The sequence below is a fragment of the Lissotriton vulgaris genome, chromosome 1_1 (genome assembly GCF_964263255.1).
Source record: "Lissotriton vulgaris chromosome 1_1, aLisVul1.2, whole genome shotgun sequence".
In the NCBI taxonomy this organism is placed as follows: domain Eukaryota; kingdom Metazoa; phylum Chordata; class Amphibia; order Caudata; family Salamandridae; genus Lissotriton; species Lissotriton vulgaris.
This window is the reverse complement of record NC_141685.1, coordinates 326,219,774-326,240,955: the sequence shown is the minus strand read 5'-3', so window position 1 is coordinate 326,240,955 and position 21,182 is coordinate 326,219,774. Positions and strand designations below refer to the sequence as shown.

Sequence of the window (21,182 nt, the reverse complement as noted above, 5' to 3'; positions counted from 1 at the left end):
CCCTTTGTACATTGTTAACATCAATAAATGCACCGGTTGAATGTGTGAACACACACACTGATGAAGGCTAAGTGCCGAAACGCGTCTGTGGCTAGCCTGTAGTTAATAAAACTACTTTGTGGTAAAAGGTAGCCCCGAGTGCTGTCGTTTCTTTCCTTGTGGATTCGCATGGTTGTGTCGAGCGCAATATATATGTATATATATATATATATACATATATATATATACATATATATATATATATATATATATCTATATATATATATACATACACACACACACACACACACACACACACACACACACACACACACACACCTATACACACACACATACACACACACATTGGAGAGATGGGCCATGTGCCCCCCTCCCTGGGCCAATTTTAGCCCCTGGCACCCCATCCACCGGGGCCCAGCCAAAATACAATAGGGGAGGGAGTCACGTGGCCCCACTCCCTAGGATGAATTTAGCCCCAGAAACCTTTACCCCTGGACCTGGCCATGTCTCCTGGGTGTCCTGGAGCTCACCGAGAGCACAGAGTGTGCACGATCGGAACCACAGGGGGTGTCTAAGGCCCCCAAATATCCACTTTTAGTAGGTGGGAGCACTTTGACAGTTCCCGCCTGCTGGAAGCGGAGTGTTTGCTTTTGCTTGGCCGGAGCTGTCCAAGCTCCCGCCAAACAAAAGCAAACAGCTATGTACTGGAAGTGGACACCCGGGGAAATAGCAGTATCCGGCCTTAGGGGTGGCGTTCCCCAGGGCATGTATGGATGCAGTAGGGGGCGCGCGTGAGCGCCCCCTCTCACACTGCTTAAAAAAAATATTTGGCCCCGGGGAGGTGGTGGTCCCTGGGTTCAAGGGCGTCCACAGGGCCCCCCATTAGGTGTTGTTTAGCCACTGAGAGGTGGTCGCGCCCCTCATCAAATGTTTCTTTAGCCCCAGGGAGGTGTTGGTCCCCGGAGCTTATAGATCCTCAGATGAGGGGCCTGTGAGCCCCTCTCCTTTTTAATAAACACATCCCTGAGGATGTGGTGGTTCCCAGGGATCAAAGAGCCTCAAGAGGAGGGCCCTGTCTGCCCCCTCCTTTATTTATACAATATACCAGGACCTGGCCCCCGGGGGCTTTTCCCAAAACAAGCGTGGTGCCCACACTTTTTTTTTTTTGCTGAATTTCAATAGCTTCCGGTTGCTACTATGATGCAACTTTAAATGGCTGGAAACCGAATAGCTGTTGTCATTATTCTGGATGGCTCTTTGATGCGCCAAGACACGAATCTTAGCTGGGTGTATGGTACTGCCAACGTACCTTAAGCCACAAGGGCAGACCAAACCATATACTACGAAGGCTGTATTGCAGTTCATACATTTTGAAATAAGTATTGGGTCTTTAAGACCTTCAATCGTATATGTGGTGACTTTGTTGCAATTCACACAGGTCTTGCATTAACCGCAAGGGAAAAAAAACCTGCAATACCTAGTATACCCCTCTTTGCTGATGGTAAATGACTTGTTACAAAATGGTCTTTGATAGACCGTGTCTTCCTAAAGGTTAGTGAGGGGTGTGCCGGTAAGTCTCGAGCTATAATGACATCCGATTTCAAGAATACTCCAGTTGGCTTGTAATATTTGTTTTACTTTGTTTGCTGCACTGGAGAAGATAGTAATCAATCTGAAACTTTATGTCATTACTGTTTCTGATTTTTTGGGGACATCCTTAAGTAGATCAGATCTATGTTTCTTTTCAGTTCTTTTCCATGCCCCATTAAAGATTCACTGTTTGTGCCCTCTCACTTGAAATCTCTTGATGCTTTTAAGAGCTTCCTGTTTGTAGTCTACTTCCCTGGTACTTTTGCGTTTAATAAGCAATAGTTCCCCATAGGGGATACTCTTTTTTAGATTCTCTGGGTGACTGCTCCTGGCGTGCAGCACCGCGTTTCCAGCGGTGGGCTTTCTAAATAGGGCTGTATGTATTCTACCATCTGCCACAAAGACTCTCAGGTCTAAATAGGTGACTTCTATTGGACTAATATTTATCCTCTATTGTATAAAGGCCCCATAGGTTAGGCAGTGTAACACCTTCTGTACTGTACCCTAAATGTTACTCTGTATCAAAATCAATGTATATGCAACAACAAATACCCATTTGCACTTACCGGTTCTTGTAGGGAAGATGTCCTCATTGTTTATCAGGTTCTCGATCCAGTCCATCAGCATACTCATGTACTGTGGCGCTGTAAGCTTTGTTGGCTTCTTGTATTTGTGATCATCTTGCCACCTATACTCATACCTCAGTCCACCAGACATATTGGGGCAGCTTCTATCTGTGCAAAACTCAGACATCGTCCCATAGATAAGGTTTATCCTGTTAAAGAAGTCAACCACGTGCACCGCAATCCAGTCATTGATATTCTCGCCTGGTGGCAGCTGTACCACTGTCTTTAGGTCCAGCCCTGACTTGAGGGAGGCCTGTGCCTTTTTGTAGAGTTCAAAGCGCTGAGTCCCTGGCTCAAATTTCTTTCGAGGACGAAATGTTTTATCTTTGGCGAAGACTTGTGTCAAGCACAGAGCCATACTGGTCCTGGACAGCCAGAACACTGCCAGATGGTCAGGAGGCACTCGGTCCAAGGAAGAAGAAACACCTCTTGGTGAGAAGATCAGTTTACACCCTAGAAGAGAAATGGTAAGAGTGGGATAATGAATTAAGAGTAGAATCACATATTGATACATCAACGATGGACCAGTATTATGTGCTTCTTTCTCAAAGCGATGCCTGAATAAAGTCTTAGGACCTCAGTTGAATGATTCAGTAATACGGGATTTCAAATCCCTAGTCCCTCCCCATTGATTGATTGATTCAGTAATACTACACAGTTAGAGAAATACTGGGTGAAGTATTACTGTACCATTACAAGTCTGCATCTTTACAATGATGGAATAACCACAGATATCAAACATTGCACTCTAATTTCTGCGTTTGTGTAGTCAGTGAGGGCACCTTTACCTATTCCTTATTTCACCAAGCTATTCCTGTGTGGGTTTTGGTGGCTAAACCTATAATCCCCATTTAGCCAAAAAACTACAGCTGAATTAGGATTTGCAAGTAACTTGTAAGGATGGTCTTAAATTGTATTTTTACCCAAGGCTCATTTTTTGTCTCTTTGTGGCAATCATTTATTTTTAATATTGGCACGCAACAATAATCGCCAAGAAAACCAGATGTCGTTGGTGTTTCTTAATAAATTGACATTATAACCTAGCGCACCCTGAAAAAGTTCCAAGAAATCTTGAATGGAACACTATTTTAAAAGCACTGGAATGGCTTTTCTGCATGCTGGTATCTACTGAAGCAGTAATTAAAGGTCAGAGGAGTGCAACATCTATGTGTGTAAATGTGTGTGTAAATGTGTAGGCATTTATATAGCGCACTGCTACCCGTAGGCGTCCTGGCGCTTCGACCGCCGCGAAACCCTTCCTGGCTTCCCTGAGAGATGGTCCCTTAATGGGTATCTCCAGGGTGAGACCAGGCATCCCCGGCGGTCTGGGGGGCCGTTAGTGAAGATGAGGCAAGCTAATGCCCAGAGTTGCCGAGTGTGATCGCTGATCAGAGTGGGCACCGAGGCGAGAGAATTATCGAGTCCGCTGACCCTGGTCCAGAAACCTGCCGCGCCGGGAATCGAACCCTGGTCCCGGGCCGTCCTCTGCTCTCGGGTCTGCCGCCTCTAACCAGTGAGCCACACTACTTCACTCTTTTGTCATTTACATTTGACATCACCCAAAAGCATCATGACCTGCAGTGGTATGGAAGGCATGGTTTCTTCCCGTTCAATTTAATATTTAACTGCAGCCAACACAAAGTACCCTGCAAATCAGACTAGAAGTGGACTTCTTAGTAGGCGGCTATATGGATCTCTTCCATACAGGCAAGTCAGGGAGAGTGAGTGAATGGTCAGTTTGCTACTGAATCATGGTCAGCACGTGCAAATTGCTTCTGCACTCTTTAGAGAGGCACAGGTGCGGTGTTCCCCGAGGCATAAGATTTGTTTGCAGTTTTTATAAATGCAGATATTGGTTTGATTGATGGTCCGTACTGAATTCTGAAAGCGTAAGAGCGGCGAGTGAAAGCACGTGTCTAAAGTGAGAATGCTCAGAGTTATAGCCAGGAGCCACCAAATCCACACATTCAGTGAATGATGTTGGAGACTGAGGAATGGAAAGGGCACATCTGGATTAATTGCGAGACACATGGTGGCCTAATTGCTGGATGGGCCAGAAAAAGGCCGAATTGGCCATTGATGTGCAGATTTCCTTTGGAAGCTCTTGTTCTTTGGCTATTTCTGCTTTTCCTTCCCACATGGATATAGTATTGAGCTGAATAAGCTCCAATTCTCGGGATACCTGGTAAAACCGTGAGAGTTGCCGTGCAGGTCATCACAGTAGAATGGTGTTACAAATTAAGCTGGGATTCATTCTTTTAACCTGGGCTGTCTTAGTCTGGATTCCAAGCTAGGAGTTGTCCTAAGTCTCCATGCAGGGAGCATTTGAAGGCATATATACTAGTGAACTCAGAAAGAGAACTGGGGGTGAGCTAGTCCGCCATACAGACTCACAGGCCTGGCTTGCTCACCTTGTCTGATATTAGTTCTAAGGAATGCAAGAGACGTCATTAGGATTTACTGAATGGATAAGGCTGCTTAACCTCAGAGTGAAGACACAATTAGGATCACAATTTGCTTGAGGCCACTAGGGTTATGCTGAAGGCACAGGGAGCGATGTTTGTGAACTCGGATAAGATTATGAAGATGTCTGGAGCTATCCTCATTATAAATATTATTAAATGCATTCATTTTCCTATGAGGTTGCTTACTTGACTCCCCGTATGTATGAGGAACGACATATTAGATGTTAAGAGTTCATAATATCGCCCCTCGATATACTTTAATGTTCCTCTGCACATTGTGTACACACACTGTGTTCCATGCAGTTGCGTAGCAAGGTCAGGTGGTACCCGGTACGGAAAATTTCTAGTCACCCCCGCCCTTATTAAAATAAGGAAAAAAAAGATAGTTACACATATTTTTGCCATTTTGTCACCCCCCTCAGTGAGGACACCAGGGGTGGCCCACACCCACAGCACCCCCTTCATACACCACTGGTTCCATGCAGTGATTGTGGTTATCTGATTTAGGCATGCTAGGCTTCTCATGGGGGGTCCAATTTTGGACTCCAAGTCGAGGAAATGCAAACCATAAGAAAATGAATAGGTGTAAACTGGCTCTATTTATGATGTGAAAAGCCCAAGCTCCTTTTAACTGGATGATAGAGCTGCATCACATGTACTTCTACTAACACTGCCACCACACACACAGCCTAAAACACAAAAGGACTACTTAGTTTTTAAATAAATTAAGGACGACTTCTCCCTTTTATTTAATCCAGTAAACAAAAGATGAAAAGTTTCCTGTAAGAAAAAGAAAGAGCCACAATTTTAGGTGTGAAATGGACAACAGAGCTTAAAGAAATGATTTAATATTCAACATTGAGGCATTTAAGTTTATGAATTGATTTCTTGCACTTTTCTGTCTCTATGGTATAATCATGTAGGACCTTCTTCTGTCAACCTTTAAAAATACCTTCACTGATGATTCTACAGATCATTTCACTACCTGGAGAATTGGGAGCAGGTGCATTTTGTGATCCCTAAAATATAGAAACATGTATATACACAACACTAAGGAATCATTTTGCTTCAGTAAACTGCCTATCCATGTTGTTTCATCAGGATTACAGGGTCTAGCTTCACTGTTTACAATTTGTATTACATCAAGCACAAAATGCAGCTACTAGAGCAGAACAAGGGGTGCTCCTCATTCAGCCACTCATTCCAAAGGAAGAATATGTTCCAAATGTTTCCTTGAAGTAAATATCCACAAGATCATAAATGTCAAGACAGTGATTCCCATCTCTAGGCAACCAGTCTAAAAGGCTCCAGGCTCAGCAGCATTGCCCACCATGAGGAGTCAGCCCACATGAAGAAACATACCTTTGTAGAACCTGAAATAATGTTTAACCCACATCTTCCGCTAAACAGCAACAAAGACAAGTAAAGTATACCAGGCCAAAACTACAAACAATATTAGCATAAAGCTTTTTGTAATCCTCGAGAGCATTAAAAAAACTCATACAAAAAAAATATCAAGTGTGCAAATAAAAATAAATGTAAATTCTAGAACCACGTCAACCTTTTCTCTTAGCGTGTTAGACTCTCGGAAGGGGAAGGTGTGCCACAGCCTCAGGCCTCCCAAGCTGGAATGCTCTGGAGCGGGTTTGACAGGCAAGACACAGCTTTTTAGGAATTCAAAAGAAATTAAAGGGCCAGATGCCCCAAGGATTTTTTCTTATTTAAAAAAATATAAGTTTTACAACCACAAAAACTCTTTACATATGCAATAACACTGTTTTGCAAATCGGAAAAGGTTTTGCTGAGTTCAAAATGGGTTTAGAAATCATTACCAAATTGCAATTTGAAAGGGGAGCATATGGGGCATTTCTTCCAAACTGCGGTTCGGTAACATACGTATCAATGGTTTGTGACTGGTTGCAAACGATTCATCAGTTACGGACTACTATGATGGGGTAGTAACTGATATGCAAAGGGAAAGGGGTAAGAAGTGACTTTTGTGAGTTGGGCAACTAGCTTGAGGGCGAGTAGCCAGTGGTCTAGTGGTCGCTGCCTGATCCGACTGAAGTTTTCCAGTACAGAAAAGTTTTTTTTTTTTTAAAGCAGCCCCAGGTCCTTTAAGGAAGTCAACCTGCTTTGAAATCACATCAGGTCACACATTGTAACCTGCCAAATGAATATAAATTGGACAGTTCATTATGTGATGCCCGGCGATTTCATATTTGAGAACTAGTCCATTAGATCATAGGTTGGTTCACAAAAGGTCAGTGCACAATTTGTTACTGCATTTTGTGACCAGTATGTTAGCATATCTTTCCCTAAATCCATAGCTATTTCAGTAGAACACCTGAAGGTTGTAGTGGTGTGTGGCTGAAAAGGTCCTTCTAAAAAGGATTCTCATTTAACCACTGCCTTCCTCAAAGTACTATCACAGTTGACAGTCACTATAAGATCGAAAAGAAAAAGTACCATCTTTTGCCATAGCAATGTAGAAGCTTCCTTGGGAGATGCTCACACTGCTCAGCTGAATCCAGTGACTCCTGGTGTCAGTCCAGCAGCTTCCACAGGCACTAAATCTGCACTGTAAATCACTGGAGATCTGAGGTCCCTCGAAGCATTTTAGATCTCCCTACGAAACGTACTGAGATAACCACTTAATACCTTACAATGCAGCATAACTTTCTGGATTGCGGCTCAATACATGTAAATTGTAATCTGGATTTAAGAATTAATTTCCCAGGTGCAATTTGTCTCGCAGTTTCTCACAACAACTGCACGGGGAAATAACGAAGAATTAAAACATTGTGTGAATATATAAAGTGCAATCTTAATCAGTTATTAACAATCTGCCTTGCATTTTGTCTACCAAACCAATAAGTCTTGTTACATTACATTCAATATTAAACAATGCTGAAAGCATATTCAAATTGTGCATAATCTAATCTTGATTCAATTTTAGTTTAGTAGGTTTCTGCAGTTCTTTTGTGGCCCGATGTATGAAATTCTAATATCTCCGAATATTCTATTAGTACCACCAAAGAAATAGACAGCTACAACTGTTGTCATTGTTCAGACCCACCCTTTCAGACATTAGCCTCAGAAGTTTAACTGGAAGGGAAGTCAGTCTTTGGGCAGATACAGAGAAAAGGTCACTTACTTTGGCATAAAGACCACATAGTCAGCAAACTCTGACTTTAGGAACTTACTCCAATATCCTCCAAACTGAAGAACGGGGACATGTTTCAGGTGGAACAGTAGATAACCCATTTAATTTGTGCTTGTGAATTTGGTGATAAATATAAGTGTTTTGATGCGTCATATGATTCATTAGAGTAATGTGTTTAGTGGTTATCTGCTAGCATAGCTACCATTCATACGTCGGTTCTGAAAGGCTAGTCCGAATAATTCTTTTAAGGAGAGCTCAAATTTCTTTGCCAGTTAGAGAACATAATTCCTCCAAAGTAAATGTATATTTCTGCAATATAGATTGTAAGTGCACACCTTAATTGTTAATACAATTCAACAGTCCTTCGGAAGGACTGAACATTGAGCAAACACTGCTCTGCTTTAGCACAACGATTCAGAAAAGGGGGGTGGTGATGGACAGAGTATCTGAATTAAGCAGAACACTCCTACCCAGTCAACAGATCAGGGCTTGATCCATCACCGTTTTTTAGCTCACTGCACCATCCCAGCTCAGAACCTGGCTACATGCAAATTAGTCTGTCCTTGGCTGTAATGCCAGAAACCGGTCCCCGGAAGCTTGCTTCCTTTCCAGTTAAAGAATTGGCTTGGGAGTTTGGTCTGCCCTGTTCTCATGATGCACTGGGCCAGGGACAGACTAATTTGCATGTAGCCAGGTTCTGAGCTGGGATTGTTCAGTGAGCTAAAAAACGGTGATGGATCAAGCCCTGATCTGTTGACTGGGTAGGAGTGTTCTGTTTAATTCAGATACTCTGTCCATCATCACCCCCCCTTTTCTGAATCGTTTTGTCCACCATAAGCGTGAAAGGGTATACTCAGATGTGAGTCCCTTGCTCACTGCACCATCAGGATTCAAGCAAGCCGGGCCGAAAACGGCTGTAATGCCAGAAACCGGTCCCCGGAAGCTTGTTCCCTTTCCAGTTAAAGAATTGGCTTGGTAGTTTGGTCTGCCCTGTTCCCATGATGCACTGGGCCAGGGACAGACTAATTTGCATGAAGCCAGGTTCTGAGCTGGGATGGTGCAGTGAGCTAAAAAACAGTGATGGATCAAGCCCTGATCTGTTGACTGGGTAGGAGTGTTCTGTTTAATTCAGATACTCTGTCCATCACCACACCCCCCTTTTCTGAATCGTTTTGTCCACCATAAGCGTGGAAGGGTATACTCAGATGTGAGTCCCTTGCTCACTGCACCATCAGGATTCAAGCAAGCCGGGCCGAAGACGGCTGTAATGCCAGAAACCGGTCCCCGGAAGCTTGTTTCCTTTCCAGTTAAAGAGTTGGCTTGGTAGTTTGGTCTGCCCTGTTACCATGATGCACTGGGCCAGGGACAGACTAATTTGCATGTTGCCAGGTTCTGAGCTGGGATGGTGCAGTGAGCTAAAAAACGGTGATGGATCAAGCCCTGATCTGTTGACTGGGTAGGAGTGTTCTGTTTAATTCAGATACTCTGTCCATCACCACCCCCCCCCCCTTTTCTGAATCTGCTTTACCACAAGACATTTCGTATGCCAAAAATCACTTGATTGCAGATAAAGCAAAATTGTAATTTACTGTAGTAGGTGGAGGTATGCAAGCTAAGTAGTTTACAGACACACTGAGTTCCTAATAGGTCTAGCTTATTGTTCAATCGTCCTCACCATGCAGGATTCCAAGCAGAAGAATTGTATCCATTTTGATGGTCAGTGGTTGCTTCTCCAGTAGCTCTGACTCGGTAAATAAACAGAACATGTTTGGAGTCATTAGCGACCTCAAAATACAACTTGCACGTACACAAAAGTCGATTGCCAGTTCAACTTCATGTTGATTACTATCCCAAGATAATGGTATTCCTTGACATGTTCAATATTTACATTGTTGATGGACCAAACAAAACTAAATATTGACTTAGTGAAATCTTTTATTTTTGTCTTGGAGATGTTTATTGACAGAAAAGTGAGTTGGTTATCCTCGTATAGTGTGCCTAAAAGCATTTGAAGACTGATAAAAGTGGTTTCTATTAGGAGGAGATCTGCACAGGTGATGACTATGGGTATAGGGTAGGCGTGAAGTATATCTTCAAGTTCTTGCAGTGCATAATCAATTGTTTGCGTAGAGGATACAATTATTGGAGAGAACTAAATACTCATCAATACTATGTTCCCCACATTTATCTAATTAATAGGAAGACTAATTTTAAACAGTAATAGCGAATCCAAACCTGTGGGTATAACACATTCCCTGACAGTTTAGAGTTGTTGGTATAAGCATAGTTAGGAAATCACTGAGCATGCTCATAGCACCTTCCCTGGCTAAGATTCAAAAATAACAAATTAGTGAATTGGAATAAAATCAATTATACTTTTTTTTTTGGATGGGGAGTTTATATAGTGTGAACTGGACCCGAAGATATCAGGTATCAGAGCGCTTTACATGAGCACTCTTTTCGTTACAGATGGACACATTCACTTTTTGTTAGGCACAGGGAGTTTAAGTGATTTGCCAGAATCACAGGATGTTGAGCGTCATTGCCGAGACTCGAACCCGGTTCCCCAGAGACTCGAACCCGGTTCCCCAGCTTCGAGGTCAACTGCTCTAGCTGTAAGGCTACATCCTCTTCCCACTTCATCTGTATTAAAGACAATTTATGTGCCTGGCTTTGAAAATTTTGTTCGGATCAATGCCACTAAGTCTGCAGTTTCTTCATAAACTTGCAATGTCCCATAATAATGGACCAAGCACTGTTCTTACATTACAAAGTGTGTGTTCTAGCTTTCCTTTTGCTTTGATGAGTTTATCATTGTCAGTGTGTTCAATGGTGGCCAGGTTGAAGAGAATGACTTGATTATTCACTACATAAGAGCATTGATCAGCCAACCTCTTTCCGGCATCAAATGTGAAGTATACCAGGGGTGGGGCGAATAGAGTTTGGGGGATGCATAGCATTTCTTACTGCTCTTGCTGTATCTGTTCAATTGGCATTACTAATTAAGGTATCAATATTATGTGGATATTGGGCATGTGGCCTAATGCATTTTGAATCCTCAGTTTTGAGCTAGTACAAGCCAATATTCACCACCATTATTTTTATTCGATACTTTGATTTTAAAGTGCTCTGTGCTAAGACCCCTGTGCATCCAATGGTTCTATAATTTGAAAAAGTTCAGTACACTTAATCTGGCCAATCCAGGTAATGGTAGTAATTGTACTCCCTTTATGACCATAAGAAAGTAGAACCTAGGAGGTATGAATGTTTTTTTTAAATTTGTTAATTCCTCACTTGTCAGCAAATGTAATCGATTTCCTCTGGTTAGGATATAATGGCTATGATCAGAAGTAGGTAACAATTAGCCTTACGAATGAACCAAATATTTGGGGGCTAGTGGATTCAGTGTGTAATCGTTTGGTTTCCATTTATACTCAGACCTGAGAAGTACACTATACCTTCGAGGTTCAATCTACTTTAGTTGTTATGTTATGTTATGTTATAACGCTCTTGTATAGCGCACGGCTACTCGAAGAGTGTCCCGGCGCTTTCCACCTGCAACTCAGAATAAAAATAACACAACACAGCAAAAAGAATAAGAAAAGAACTGAAACAGAAACAATAAGAACAGCCTAAAGATTAAAAAGCCAGGTCTTCAGGCTCTTCCTGAACTGGAGCAAATTGGCCGTGCTGCGCAGCGAAAGAGGTAGCGAGTTCCACAGCTGGGGAGCTTTGCAGCTGAAAGAGCGCCCTCCCGCGCGGGCCTTCCTCACCCGAGAGACCACCGCTTTATAAAGGGATTCCGAACGCAAGGAGCGGACTGGTCGATAAAAGGCCAGTCTCCGCCGCAGGTATCAAGCCCCTGATCCAAACAGAGCTTTGTGCATCAAAGTCAGGGATTTGAACTGGATCCGCTTCCGGATAGGCAGCCAGTGTAGCGCCTGTAGCAGCCCGGAGGCTCGGGCTCGTCTACGCAGGCCAAAAATAGCCCGGGCGGCAGAGTTCTGTACTACCTGTAGGCGCTGAACTAGGTAGTCAGGGAGGCCTAGAAAGAGGGCATTAGCATAGTCTAGCCTAGAGCCAACGAGAGCCTGCACAGTAATACGCCTGTGCTCCTCAGACAGCAGGGGCAGGAATTTACGGAGCATTTTCAAAATTCCATAACAGGTGCCAGCCAGACCCAGAATATGTGTTCTCAGCGACAGCTGGTTGTCCAGCTTGACACCCAGATTTTTAGCCACCAAGGAAGACTGTGCAGGAGGGCTCATGTCGGACGGCCACCAGTGCTGCCACTCCGGATCGGCAACGCAACCGAAGAATAGAACCTCGGACTTGCTTGAGTTGGCCCTTAGACTGTTCCGTTGGAACCAGTCAAAGACCAATGCAAGACAGTCCCGAATTCTCCCTCCATCAAACTCCTGGTCTTTCCCGCATGTGAAGAGGAGTTGCGTGTCGTCGGCGTAGGAGACGATCTGGGCCCCATATGCTTCCACCAAGGCCGCCAAAGGGGACATAAAGATGTTAAACAATGTGGGGCTCAACACAGAACCCTCTGGAACCCCAACTCCCAGTGGCGGCATCTCGGCAGAGCTCTGGGAAACCCAGACCGTCTGGCGGCGGCCTTCCAGGAAAGATGTGAACCACCTGAGCGCCGTCCCCCTAAGGCCGATGTCATAAAGCCTCGCTAAGAGCGCCCTATGGGGGACGGTGTCGAAGGCCGCCGATAGGTCTAACATGACCAGCATGGCCCTCCTGCCGACATCCAGAGTCTCCCTGATGATCTCAGTGACCTCTAGCAATGCCGTTTCCGTACTAAAATTAGGACGGAAACCGGATTGGGATGGGTGGAGCAGACTGTTAGCTTCCAGAAAGCTCGACAGGACACCGTGGACGTGTTTTTCCGTGATCTTCGCGAGGGCCGGAAGAAGTGAAATTGGCCTATAATTGGCCAGAACCTCGGCGTCGAGGCCCGGTTTCTTTAGGAGGGGGATCACCATCGCTCTTTTCCAAGAGCTAGGGACCCTCCCCTCCCTCAAAGAGGAGTTGAGGATGGGATTAACCAGCGGGTTCACCACCGCCACCATCCCAGCCAAAAATTTGGCGGGGCAGGGGTCAAGTGGCGAGCCAGATTTCAGATTGGCCAGTAGCTGCCTGGACACATCGCTGGAAACAGCAGGAAAATCAGACAACACCGCCGCCGGTGTGTGCGGAAGTCCGCAACCCGCCCCGATGATGCCGCTTCCATCCTCCGGTCCTTCCACAAAGGAGGCCTGAATCGCCTTGATCTTATTAGTAAAGAAACCGGCAAGATCACATGCCCACGCATCCGAGGAAACCAGAGGGGGCGATTGAGAGCAAGGGGTCGTGAACTCCTTCACAATGGTGAAGATCTCCTTACAGGAGTTCGCAGATGCCTCGATCCTCCTAGCCAAATAGTCCCTCTTAGCTCCCAGGATGTCCCGATGGTAGGCCTTCACCGCCGCCTTATAGGCGAGTTTAGCCTCCCCATCATACAGAAGGCGCCAGGCCCTCTCGGCCACCTTGCATTGGCTGCGAGCCACACGAAGCGCCTCCGTAAACCACGGTGCAGATTGCCGTGCCGCCGTGGACCGGGGGGCTGCCTTGGGGGCCAGATCGTCCAACCTATCAATGAGCCATAGCTGCAAAGCCTCAGTATCGCTATCCAGATCGCCCGAAAGGTGGCATGGGTGATCCAGAAGCGCCTGTTCCAACATATCAGGTGTCACTCTGTGCAGTGCTCTCGAGGCCGGTCTAGACAAGACAGAGGCGCTGTTATCCGGCCGCGCACTCTCCAGCACCGAAAATCTGATCAGCCTGTGATCGGTCCAGAGCACCGGCAGGGTGTCAACCTCCGTAAGAGGGACAGACGAAAACACCTGATCCAGGGTATGCCCCTTCTCATGAGTTGGCCCCGACACGAACGGTATAAGACCCAGTGGAGATGTAATATCCAACAGTTTGACCGCATCCGGGTCGTCCGCTACGTCAAGGTGGAAGTTGAAATCACCGGCCACGACACAGTGCTGTGAGGTCAGCACCAACTCAGAGACAGTTGTCTGCAGATCTTCCAGGAAGGACCCCACAGGGCCTGGTGGTCTATAAACCAGCAACCCCTTCAGAGCCTGGCCTGGGGACAGTCTGAGCGTGAAGGCGAGCGACTCGGCGCTCCCAATGGCATTCAGGGGAAGCACTGAGCAGGAAACGCTCTTTTTCACCACTACCGCCACTCTCCCACCTCTACCCTTCACTCTATCCTGCCGGAAGATATTGTACGCTGGAGGAATGGCTGAGAAGACATCCGGGTTGGAAGCCTCTCCCAGCCATGTTTCGGTCAGTAGCAGACATAGGGGATTGTCCCTAACAAGAAGATCGTAAATATGCAGGGCATGGCAACCTACCGACCTCGTATTCAGCAGCAAGCAGAGATGCTGTGCGCCAGCTGTTGCAGGACGAGGGACATTGACACGGGTCCAGGAAGGCGTCCAGCCACAACCCGGGCAACGTCGTTTACCCTTGAATCGCCCCGGGAAGACGAAGCGGCAGGAGCTGGAATGGCCCCGCATATCCCGCAACATCGCAGAGGTGTAACAAATCATCTCAGCAAGAGTGTCGCCGGACCGGCGTCCCCCGCCGCCCGGCGCCTTCGGGACGCTGACGGGCGCAGACGGGCAGGACTCCGGCACGACTCAGGCTAAGCGAAGGCGTCCACCTGCGTGTCATGCTGCGCGTGAGGGAGCGACTTTAAATAGGCGCTCCAATCAGCCCTGAGCGTGTGAGTCCGCTCCAAGATGGCGGCCGCCACTGGCTGAGGTGTCCCAAAGGAAGATGGTGCCCAAAATGACCCCCAGGACCCGGACCCACCGAAATGGTGGTGCATTTCAGGCAGAGAATGCCGTTTTTTAAATGCAGGTGAGGGGAGAGAGGGGCGCAAGCTGCAGGCAAGCAGGCTAAAAGCAGGGGTAAATAGAACAGAAAACGAACCCAAATAAGAAACCAGGAAGCATTAAAATACTCTGCGCTAGTAACAGCGCGAGCGCAGCGATGTGGTAGATGATCTGACCAGCACCGCGCTAAGGCCCGCCTTAAATAGGCACTCCAATCAGCCCTGAGCGTGCGAGTCCGCTCCAAGATGGCGGCCGCCGCTGGCTGAGGTGTCCCAAAGGAAGATGGCGCCCAAAATGACCCCCAGGACCCGGACCCACCGAAATGGTGGTGCTTTTCAGGCAGAGAATGCCGTTTTTTAAATGCAGGTGAGGGGAGAGAGGGGCGCAAGCTGCAGGCAAGCAGGCTAAAAGCAGGGGTAAATAGAACAGAAAACGAACCCAAATAAGAAAACAGGAAGCATTAAAATACTCTGCGCTAGTAACAGCGCGAGCGCAGCGATGTGGTAGATGATCTTGTTGTATTAGTTAATTGTGACGGGTGCCCAATAACAATTTTCAATTCAATTACATTTCTAATGATTCCCCTTCCCATCCTTTGTCTGGCTTTTGTTTTTGCTTTCAACCTTGGTACTTAAGCTTGTGGCTGTATAATTTGAACTGCCACTGGGTTAGATGTACTCATATGCTCTAACACTTCCATGCAAAATGGACAGTCCCAGTGAATGACTACTGGTGGGGGAACTAGAAGAATTATCCTAAACTGTTTAAGATTTGCCTTATTCACAAACAATAGACATTGTTTATGGGAATTTTTTTAATTTTATTGCTTTTGATGGCTCCAAACTTGGTTTAACGTTTTGAGTATCCTCAACCTTTTTTTAATATGTTAAGTTATAAACCTTTCTCTTCGGTCAGTTTGGTCAATGGATTGATTAGTTCAGAATGCTAAATTTAAGCTTTGTTTTATGTCATCTGAAATCATTCATAAAAATGTAAGTCACTATTGTACTAGAATATTTGTTAGCTTGATCAAAAGAAAGTTCATTAGTAAATTCTCTACAAAGAGAAGGTTTTTCTGGTTTATCAATCAAAAAAGCTAACATTAATAACCAAGTTAATTATGAGTGCTTAAGTGTTTTCAAAATCAGGCTGGTAGAATTTCTAATTTGATCTACAATATCATCTATGGTGAAATGTAATATAATATAGAATTTAATTCTATTAAGAAGGGCTCACCTTTCTTTGCCAGTAGTAGAATATCATAATTCCTACAAATAAATTCATATTTCTGCAGTATTGAGATCAAGTGTATACCATGCTTGTTATTCCAATTAAGAATTCATTGTTATGACATTGCTTTGAGCAAACACTGCTCTGCATTAGCACAAAACATGACGTGTCAAAAATCCTCTGACTGCAGATAGAGCCATAAGTATTTGTAGGTTTCTGTGGAAGGTGGAGGCGAGCAAGCTAAGTAGTTCACAGACACACTTTATGCCTAATAAGTCTAGTTTATCATTCAATTATCCACAGCATGCAGTACCCCAAGCAGAATAATTTGGGTCTATTTTGACGGTTCACGCAGTAGGTGCTTTTCCAATAGCTCTCGGCCTGTAAATATGTAGAAAATGTTTGGAGTCATCAACAATTCCAAAAACGCAAATTGTAGTTACACAATCATTTGTTAAATTAGATTTTTCAATGACTGATCATTCTTCTTGAGAATTAGATATATGCAGGAGATATTTTATTCAATTCTTCAAGCTGTAAGTCCAGTTTAAGTATATGCATAGTCATTCGATTTGAAACTATATTTAAAGAATCACAAATAGTTCCCATAGCAGTTAGAATTGGTAAAGTTAAAGGAGGTTCCTTTGGATCTATTATTATGCCTAAGCAGTCTAATTGTTGTTAAGGAAAGCCAACCAGACAGTGCAAGCTGTCCGGTTGTAAAAGACCTACTGTGGTCTTCCCAAGAGCTTACAAGGACTTCTATACCACCCATTGCTTACTAGTGGTTGTTTTTCTTGGCACAATTGTCCTTTGGTTGCTTCTTATTGGGCAGCTTCCCTTGTCCATTTTGTGTTTGCTCCTCCCCTGGAATATATCCTCTTCACCATTGTCTTTACTAGGAGACTTCCACTGCTCACTTCTAGGGAACTACATTTCCTATTTAGTGAAGCACTGCATCAGAATGCATGTGTTTTCCAGCTCTCTCCTTTTTGTGTCTTCTCCTCTCTATCCCCTGCCAAATACCGGCCCCTGTTCTGTTTTACTCTCTTCGTTTGTGGCGGTTGTCTTTCTCTCCCATGGAATTCATCAGGCGCAGGTTGCTGTCGCCCTCATGCGCATCTCCCCCTCTCCTGTGTTGCTATCGCCCTCTTGTGCTTTTCCCTCGGACCCTCTGTTGCTCTCTTCCTTATGTTCATGTCCACTACCCATTAATCCCCCAACTCAGGCCCCCTACCCGCACCTCTATTGACTCCACCTCTTTTGTTTCTTTTTTAAATATCTATTTGTTTGGTAGGGCCAGGCAGAAAATTGAATCGAGTAGTCCACACAAGTACTTTGGAAACTTACAATTCTTTTTTTTCTATTCACGGATCTACTGCTAAAACGATAAAATAAAACATTCAATGCCTGGCGCCTGACTCGCGCCTGAGTCGAGCCAGAGTCTGCCCGTCTGCGCCCGTCAGCGCTAAGGAAGTGCGGCGTGCGGCAGAGTTCTCTCCTCCGCCATGGTTTCCCCTCTTGTCAGGTATGGTAGATTAGATCTATTGGCGTTACGGAAGCAAGTTCCCATCTGTTCTCTTCCGCCTGTATCGCCGCTAAGGGGTCCTTATAGGTGCTCCCACTGCTGTTGGTGTCTGCCCTCCTCTTCTCGCTGCCGCTCCTTAGAGGCCTCCGCCCGGCTGAATAACGCGTCTGGGGTGAATACTGTGAGTATATACAGTCTAAATGTCAGATCTCTGGTCAAACATCAGGCAGAGATCTTAGATATTGTGACTAACGATTCCCCAGATGTGTTCTTTATCACCGAAACCTGGCTTCAGGACGCTGACATCGCGATCCTAAATCTTGCTTTTCCCCCAGAATACACTGTGGCCACTCTTAACCGCGGCTCTAGAGGGGGTGGCATTGCAATGGCTGTGAAACGTTGTTTCCCTTTCGAATGGAAAGAATTAAAAATCTTGGGCTGCGAATGTGCCCGCTTTAGAATTTCGTTTTCCCCTTGCTACAGCTTCTCAGGTCTTCTAATTTACCGGCCTCCGGGCTGCGATGCGGCCTTTAGAGCCGCTCTCCCGGATGTTATTAGCATAGAAGCGCTTGGCTGCGCTAATTTTAATGTGGTTGGTGATCTCAATCTGCATTTTGATTGTCCATCCCAACCTGCTATTAAGAGCTGCCTAGCTGACTTAGAAGCCTTGCAGCTCCTACAAAAAGTGCTATCCCCTACTCATTCAGGTGGTCATACACTGGACCCGTTCTTCACTACCCTAGAGGATATAATTATGTATCCAGCCGTCCCGCTGATATGGACTGATCATATGCTGGTGAAGGCAGATATTCCTGTGGCAGACCCTATATTTGTGGCACAGAACAAAACCTCTTTCTCTCGCCAGTGGAGTAAATTAAAACTAGATGAGTTTTACTCTCTACTTGGAAAGACTCCCTTACCTATCCTCTCGGATGTCGATGGAGGGTATGACTCCTTCTGCGCTTGGATTGAAACGGCCTTAGACTCCCTTATCCCCTTGGTTCGCTCCAAGTGCCGCACTAAGGCGCATAGTCCGTGGTATGATGAGACTCTGGCGTGTCTTAAGAGAGAGTGCAGGCAAGCGGAAAGGCAATGGAGGAAAGCCTATGATCCCGTGAGCAAATCCTGCTATCTCACTCGGTCCAAGGCATACCATAGAGCGGTCTGCCGAACGCGTGCTGCATATTATGCGCAGGAGTTCCGGGACTGCCCTAACCCCTCTAAACTTATCTTTAAGGTTCTAAAAGAGTTGACGACTAAGAGGGCCTCTGCTGCTGAAATCTGTACAGACTCTCATTGTGAGAGCCTGGCCTCCTTCTTTGTTCAAAAGGTGCTTACCATCTACCGCACCTTCCCTACTGCCGGGCATCTATTGGACTTGGATGTCGGTATAAAGGACAATACTCCGACTTTGGATTTGCTGGCCCCCCTTTCTGAGGAGGGTTTCGATCTATTGAGCCAAAAAATTAAATCCGGCTCCCCAGCAGATCCTCTCATTCCGACTCAGTTCAAAAACATGCAGGCGATATGTCGTCCTCCCTTGCTGGCCCTTATTAACACGTCTTTGACTTCAGGGGTGGTGCCCACCAAGTGGAAGCAAGCGGTAGTTACTCCCATCCTAAAAAAGCCTACCCTAGATCCTGTAAAACCTGAAAACTATCGCCCCATTTCTCTGCTACCGTGGCCTGCTAAAATCACCGAAGCCCACGTGAATAGGATCCTGGCCGACCATCTTGCCAAAGCTAACATCCTGGATCCCACGCAAAATGGATTTCGTGCAGGCCACAGCACGGAGACCGCCTTGTTATACATGGTTGAACATCTGCGCTCCGTGCTGGACACCGGACGAACAGCGGCACTCCTGTTGTTAGACCTGAGTGCCGCCTTCGATACGGTGTCCCACGAGATACTTTTGCGGAGGTTAGTGGAAGCTGGGGTTAGGGGCACGGCGTTAGGGTGGTTCCGCTCCTTCCTTACCAACAGATCCTTTCAGGTAGCGATACCACCTGGCAAATCCACCTCCCACCCGCTCACCTTGGGAGTCCCACAGGGCTCATCCTTGAGCCTCACTCTTTTTAACCTATACGTGAGTCCGCTGGCTGCGGTAGTCAAACGCTGGGGCCTGACAATGGTGTCCTATGCGGATGACACGCAGCTGGCGGTCACACTAAGTGGAGACTCAGCTGTGGACGCCCGCAATTTCTGTGAGGGGCTACGTGCGGTGGCAAATTGGATGAACTTAAATTGTCTCCAACTGAACGCAAAGAAGACTGAGGTGATGGTGGTGGGAAAGCAACCTGGATGGTGGAACGACAACTGGTGGCCCCCTGAGTTAGGAACGATACCCTCTCCTGCCATAGAGATAAAAAACCTTGGGGTATGGTTGGACCCTACACTGAGCTTCATCTGCCAAACTAAGAGGGTGGCTGCCTCCTGTTTTGGCATACTTAGGGGTATCAGGCCGGTGCTCAAATTTTTTGACGCCGCCACTAGACAGCTGGTAGTCCAGGCCTCGATCCTATCCAGGATAGACTATGCCAGTGTTTTACTTGCAGGTGCGAACAAGGCAGAACTCATGCGGCTGCAACGTGTGCAGAATGCGGCCGCAAGAGCGGTTCTGGGATTGCCCCGTCGTTGCCCGACGTCTAGAGCACTGCAATCACTCCATTGGCTGCCTGTCGCTCGTCGGATCGAGTTTAAGGTGCTTTGCCTAGCTTTTAAAATTTTGAAAGGTATGGCTCCACCGATCTTGACGAATTTACTGACCCCTTATGTTCCTTCTCGATCCTGGAGATCGATGGGTCAGAATTTGTCTGTGGTTCCACGTTTTTTGCTGTGCAGGATGGGTGGCCGCTCCTTCAGGGTAGTGGCGGCCAAACTGTGGAACTCTCTTCCCAGTGAAATCCGAGCTATGGAGGATTTACTGCAATTCAGACGTGCCATCAAAACTTTTCTTTTTTAACTTATGTTTCTGATCTTCCTTTATGCGCTGTGTGATGTTGTGTTGACCTTTCTTGGCGCCAGGACGCCCCTTTGCTGGGGCAGCTGTGCGCGGTATAAAAGCCAATAACATAACATAACAATGTGTTCAGGTGCCCCTGCGCAGTCTCCAGGGAGAATGGTTTGTTGAAAGATGATGCAGAAGAGAACTTTACTGTAATGGTCATCAGGCACACAGAAAGCCTATTGCAAACAAGTCAGACTACTTCGGGTCAGATGACTAGAATAAGCTCCTTTTCATTAAACATAGCTAGATAAGCATTGCCTGTGACTCCGCGTAGTGGCAAGTAAGTATTTGACCAATAATAGAGCCTGCATTCCAGTTTTGTTTTGAATACCGGCTGCCAATCAGCTTTGAACAACAGCATATCCATGTGGCCTCCTCTTTCTATATGGCCTCTGGTGAGAAAAATATTGCAGACAAGCAATGGTAATGCCAAAAGGTTTGGCTTTAAAGGAATATCGTATGATAATATGAAACATTACAAGTAGGCAGCATGAGCATGGATACGTATTTGTGTGGAAGTAAAGAACTGTAGAATAATATTGGTGTAGGTTAAAAGGTCAGGTGACAGTTGCACCATCAAGTCAAACGTTAAAATCCATATTTGTTAGTAAATGCCCTCCTTCCATCTGTGCGGCTTCCAGCGAACGTCTATACAATATCTAATC

At 45.8% G+C, this 21,182-nt stretch overlaps 1 protein-coding gene across 3 annotated transcripts in view; it reads right to left on the bottom strand.

Annotated features, from left to right (window-relative positions):
- The window catches only part of MOB3C (MOB kinase activator 3C), a 236,077-nt gene that overhangs the window by 149,098 nt on the left and 65,797 nt on the right, over positions 1-21,182 (bottom strand). For all 3 annotated transcript variants that reach the window (XM_086952378.1, XM_086952379.1, XM_086952380.1), the window contains exon 2: positions 2,157-2,669. In XM_086952378.1, coding sequence (XP_086808504.1) covers positions 2,157-2,574 — 418 coding nt within the window. In that variant the 5' untranslated portion in view covers positions 2,575-2,669. The remainder of the gene's footprint in view (positions 1-2,156; positions 2,670-21,182) is intronic.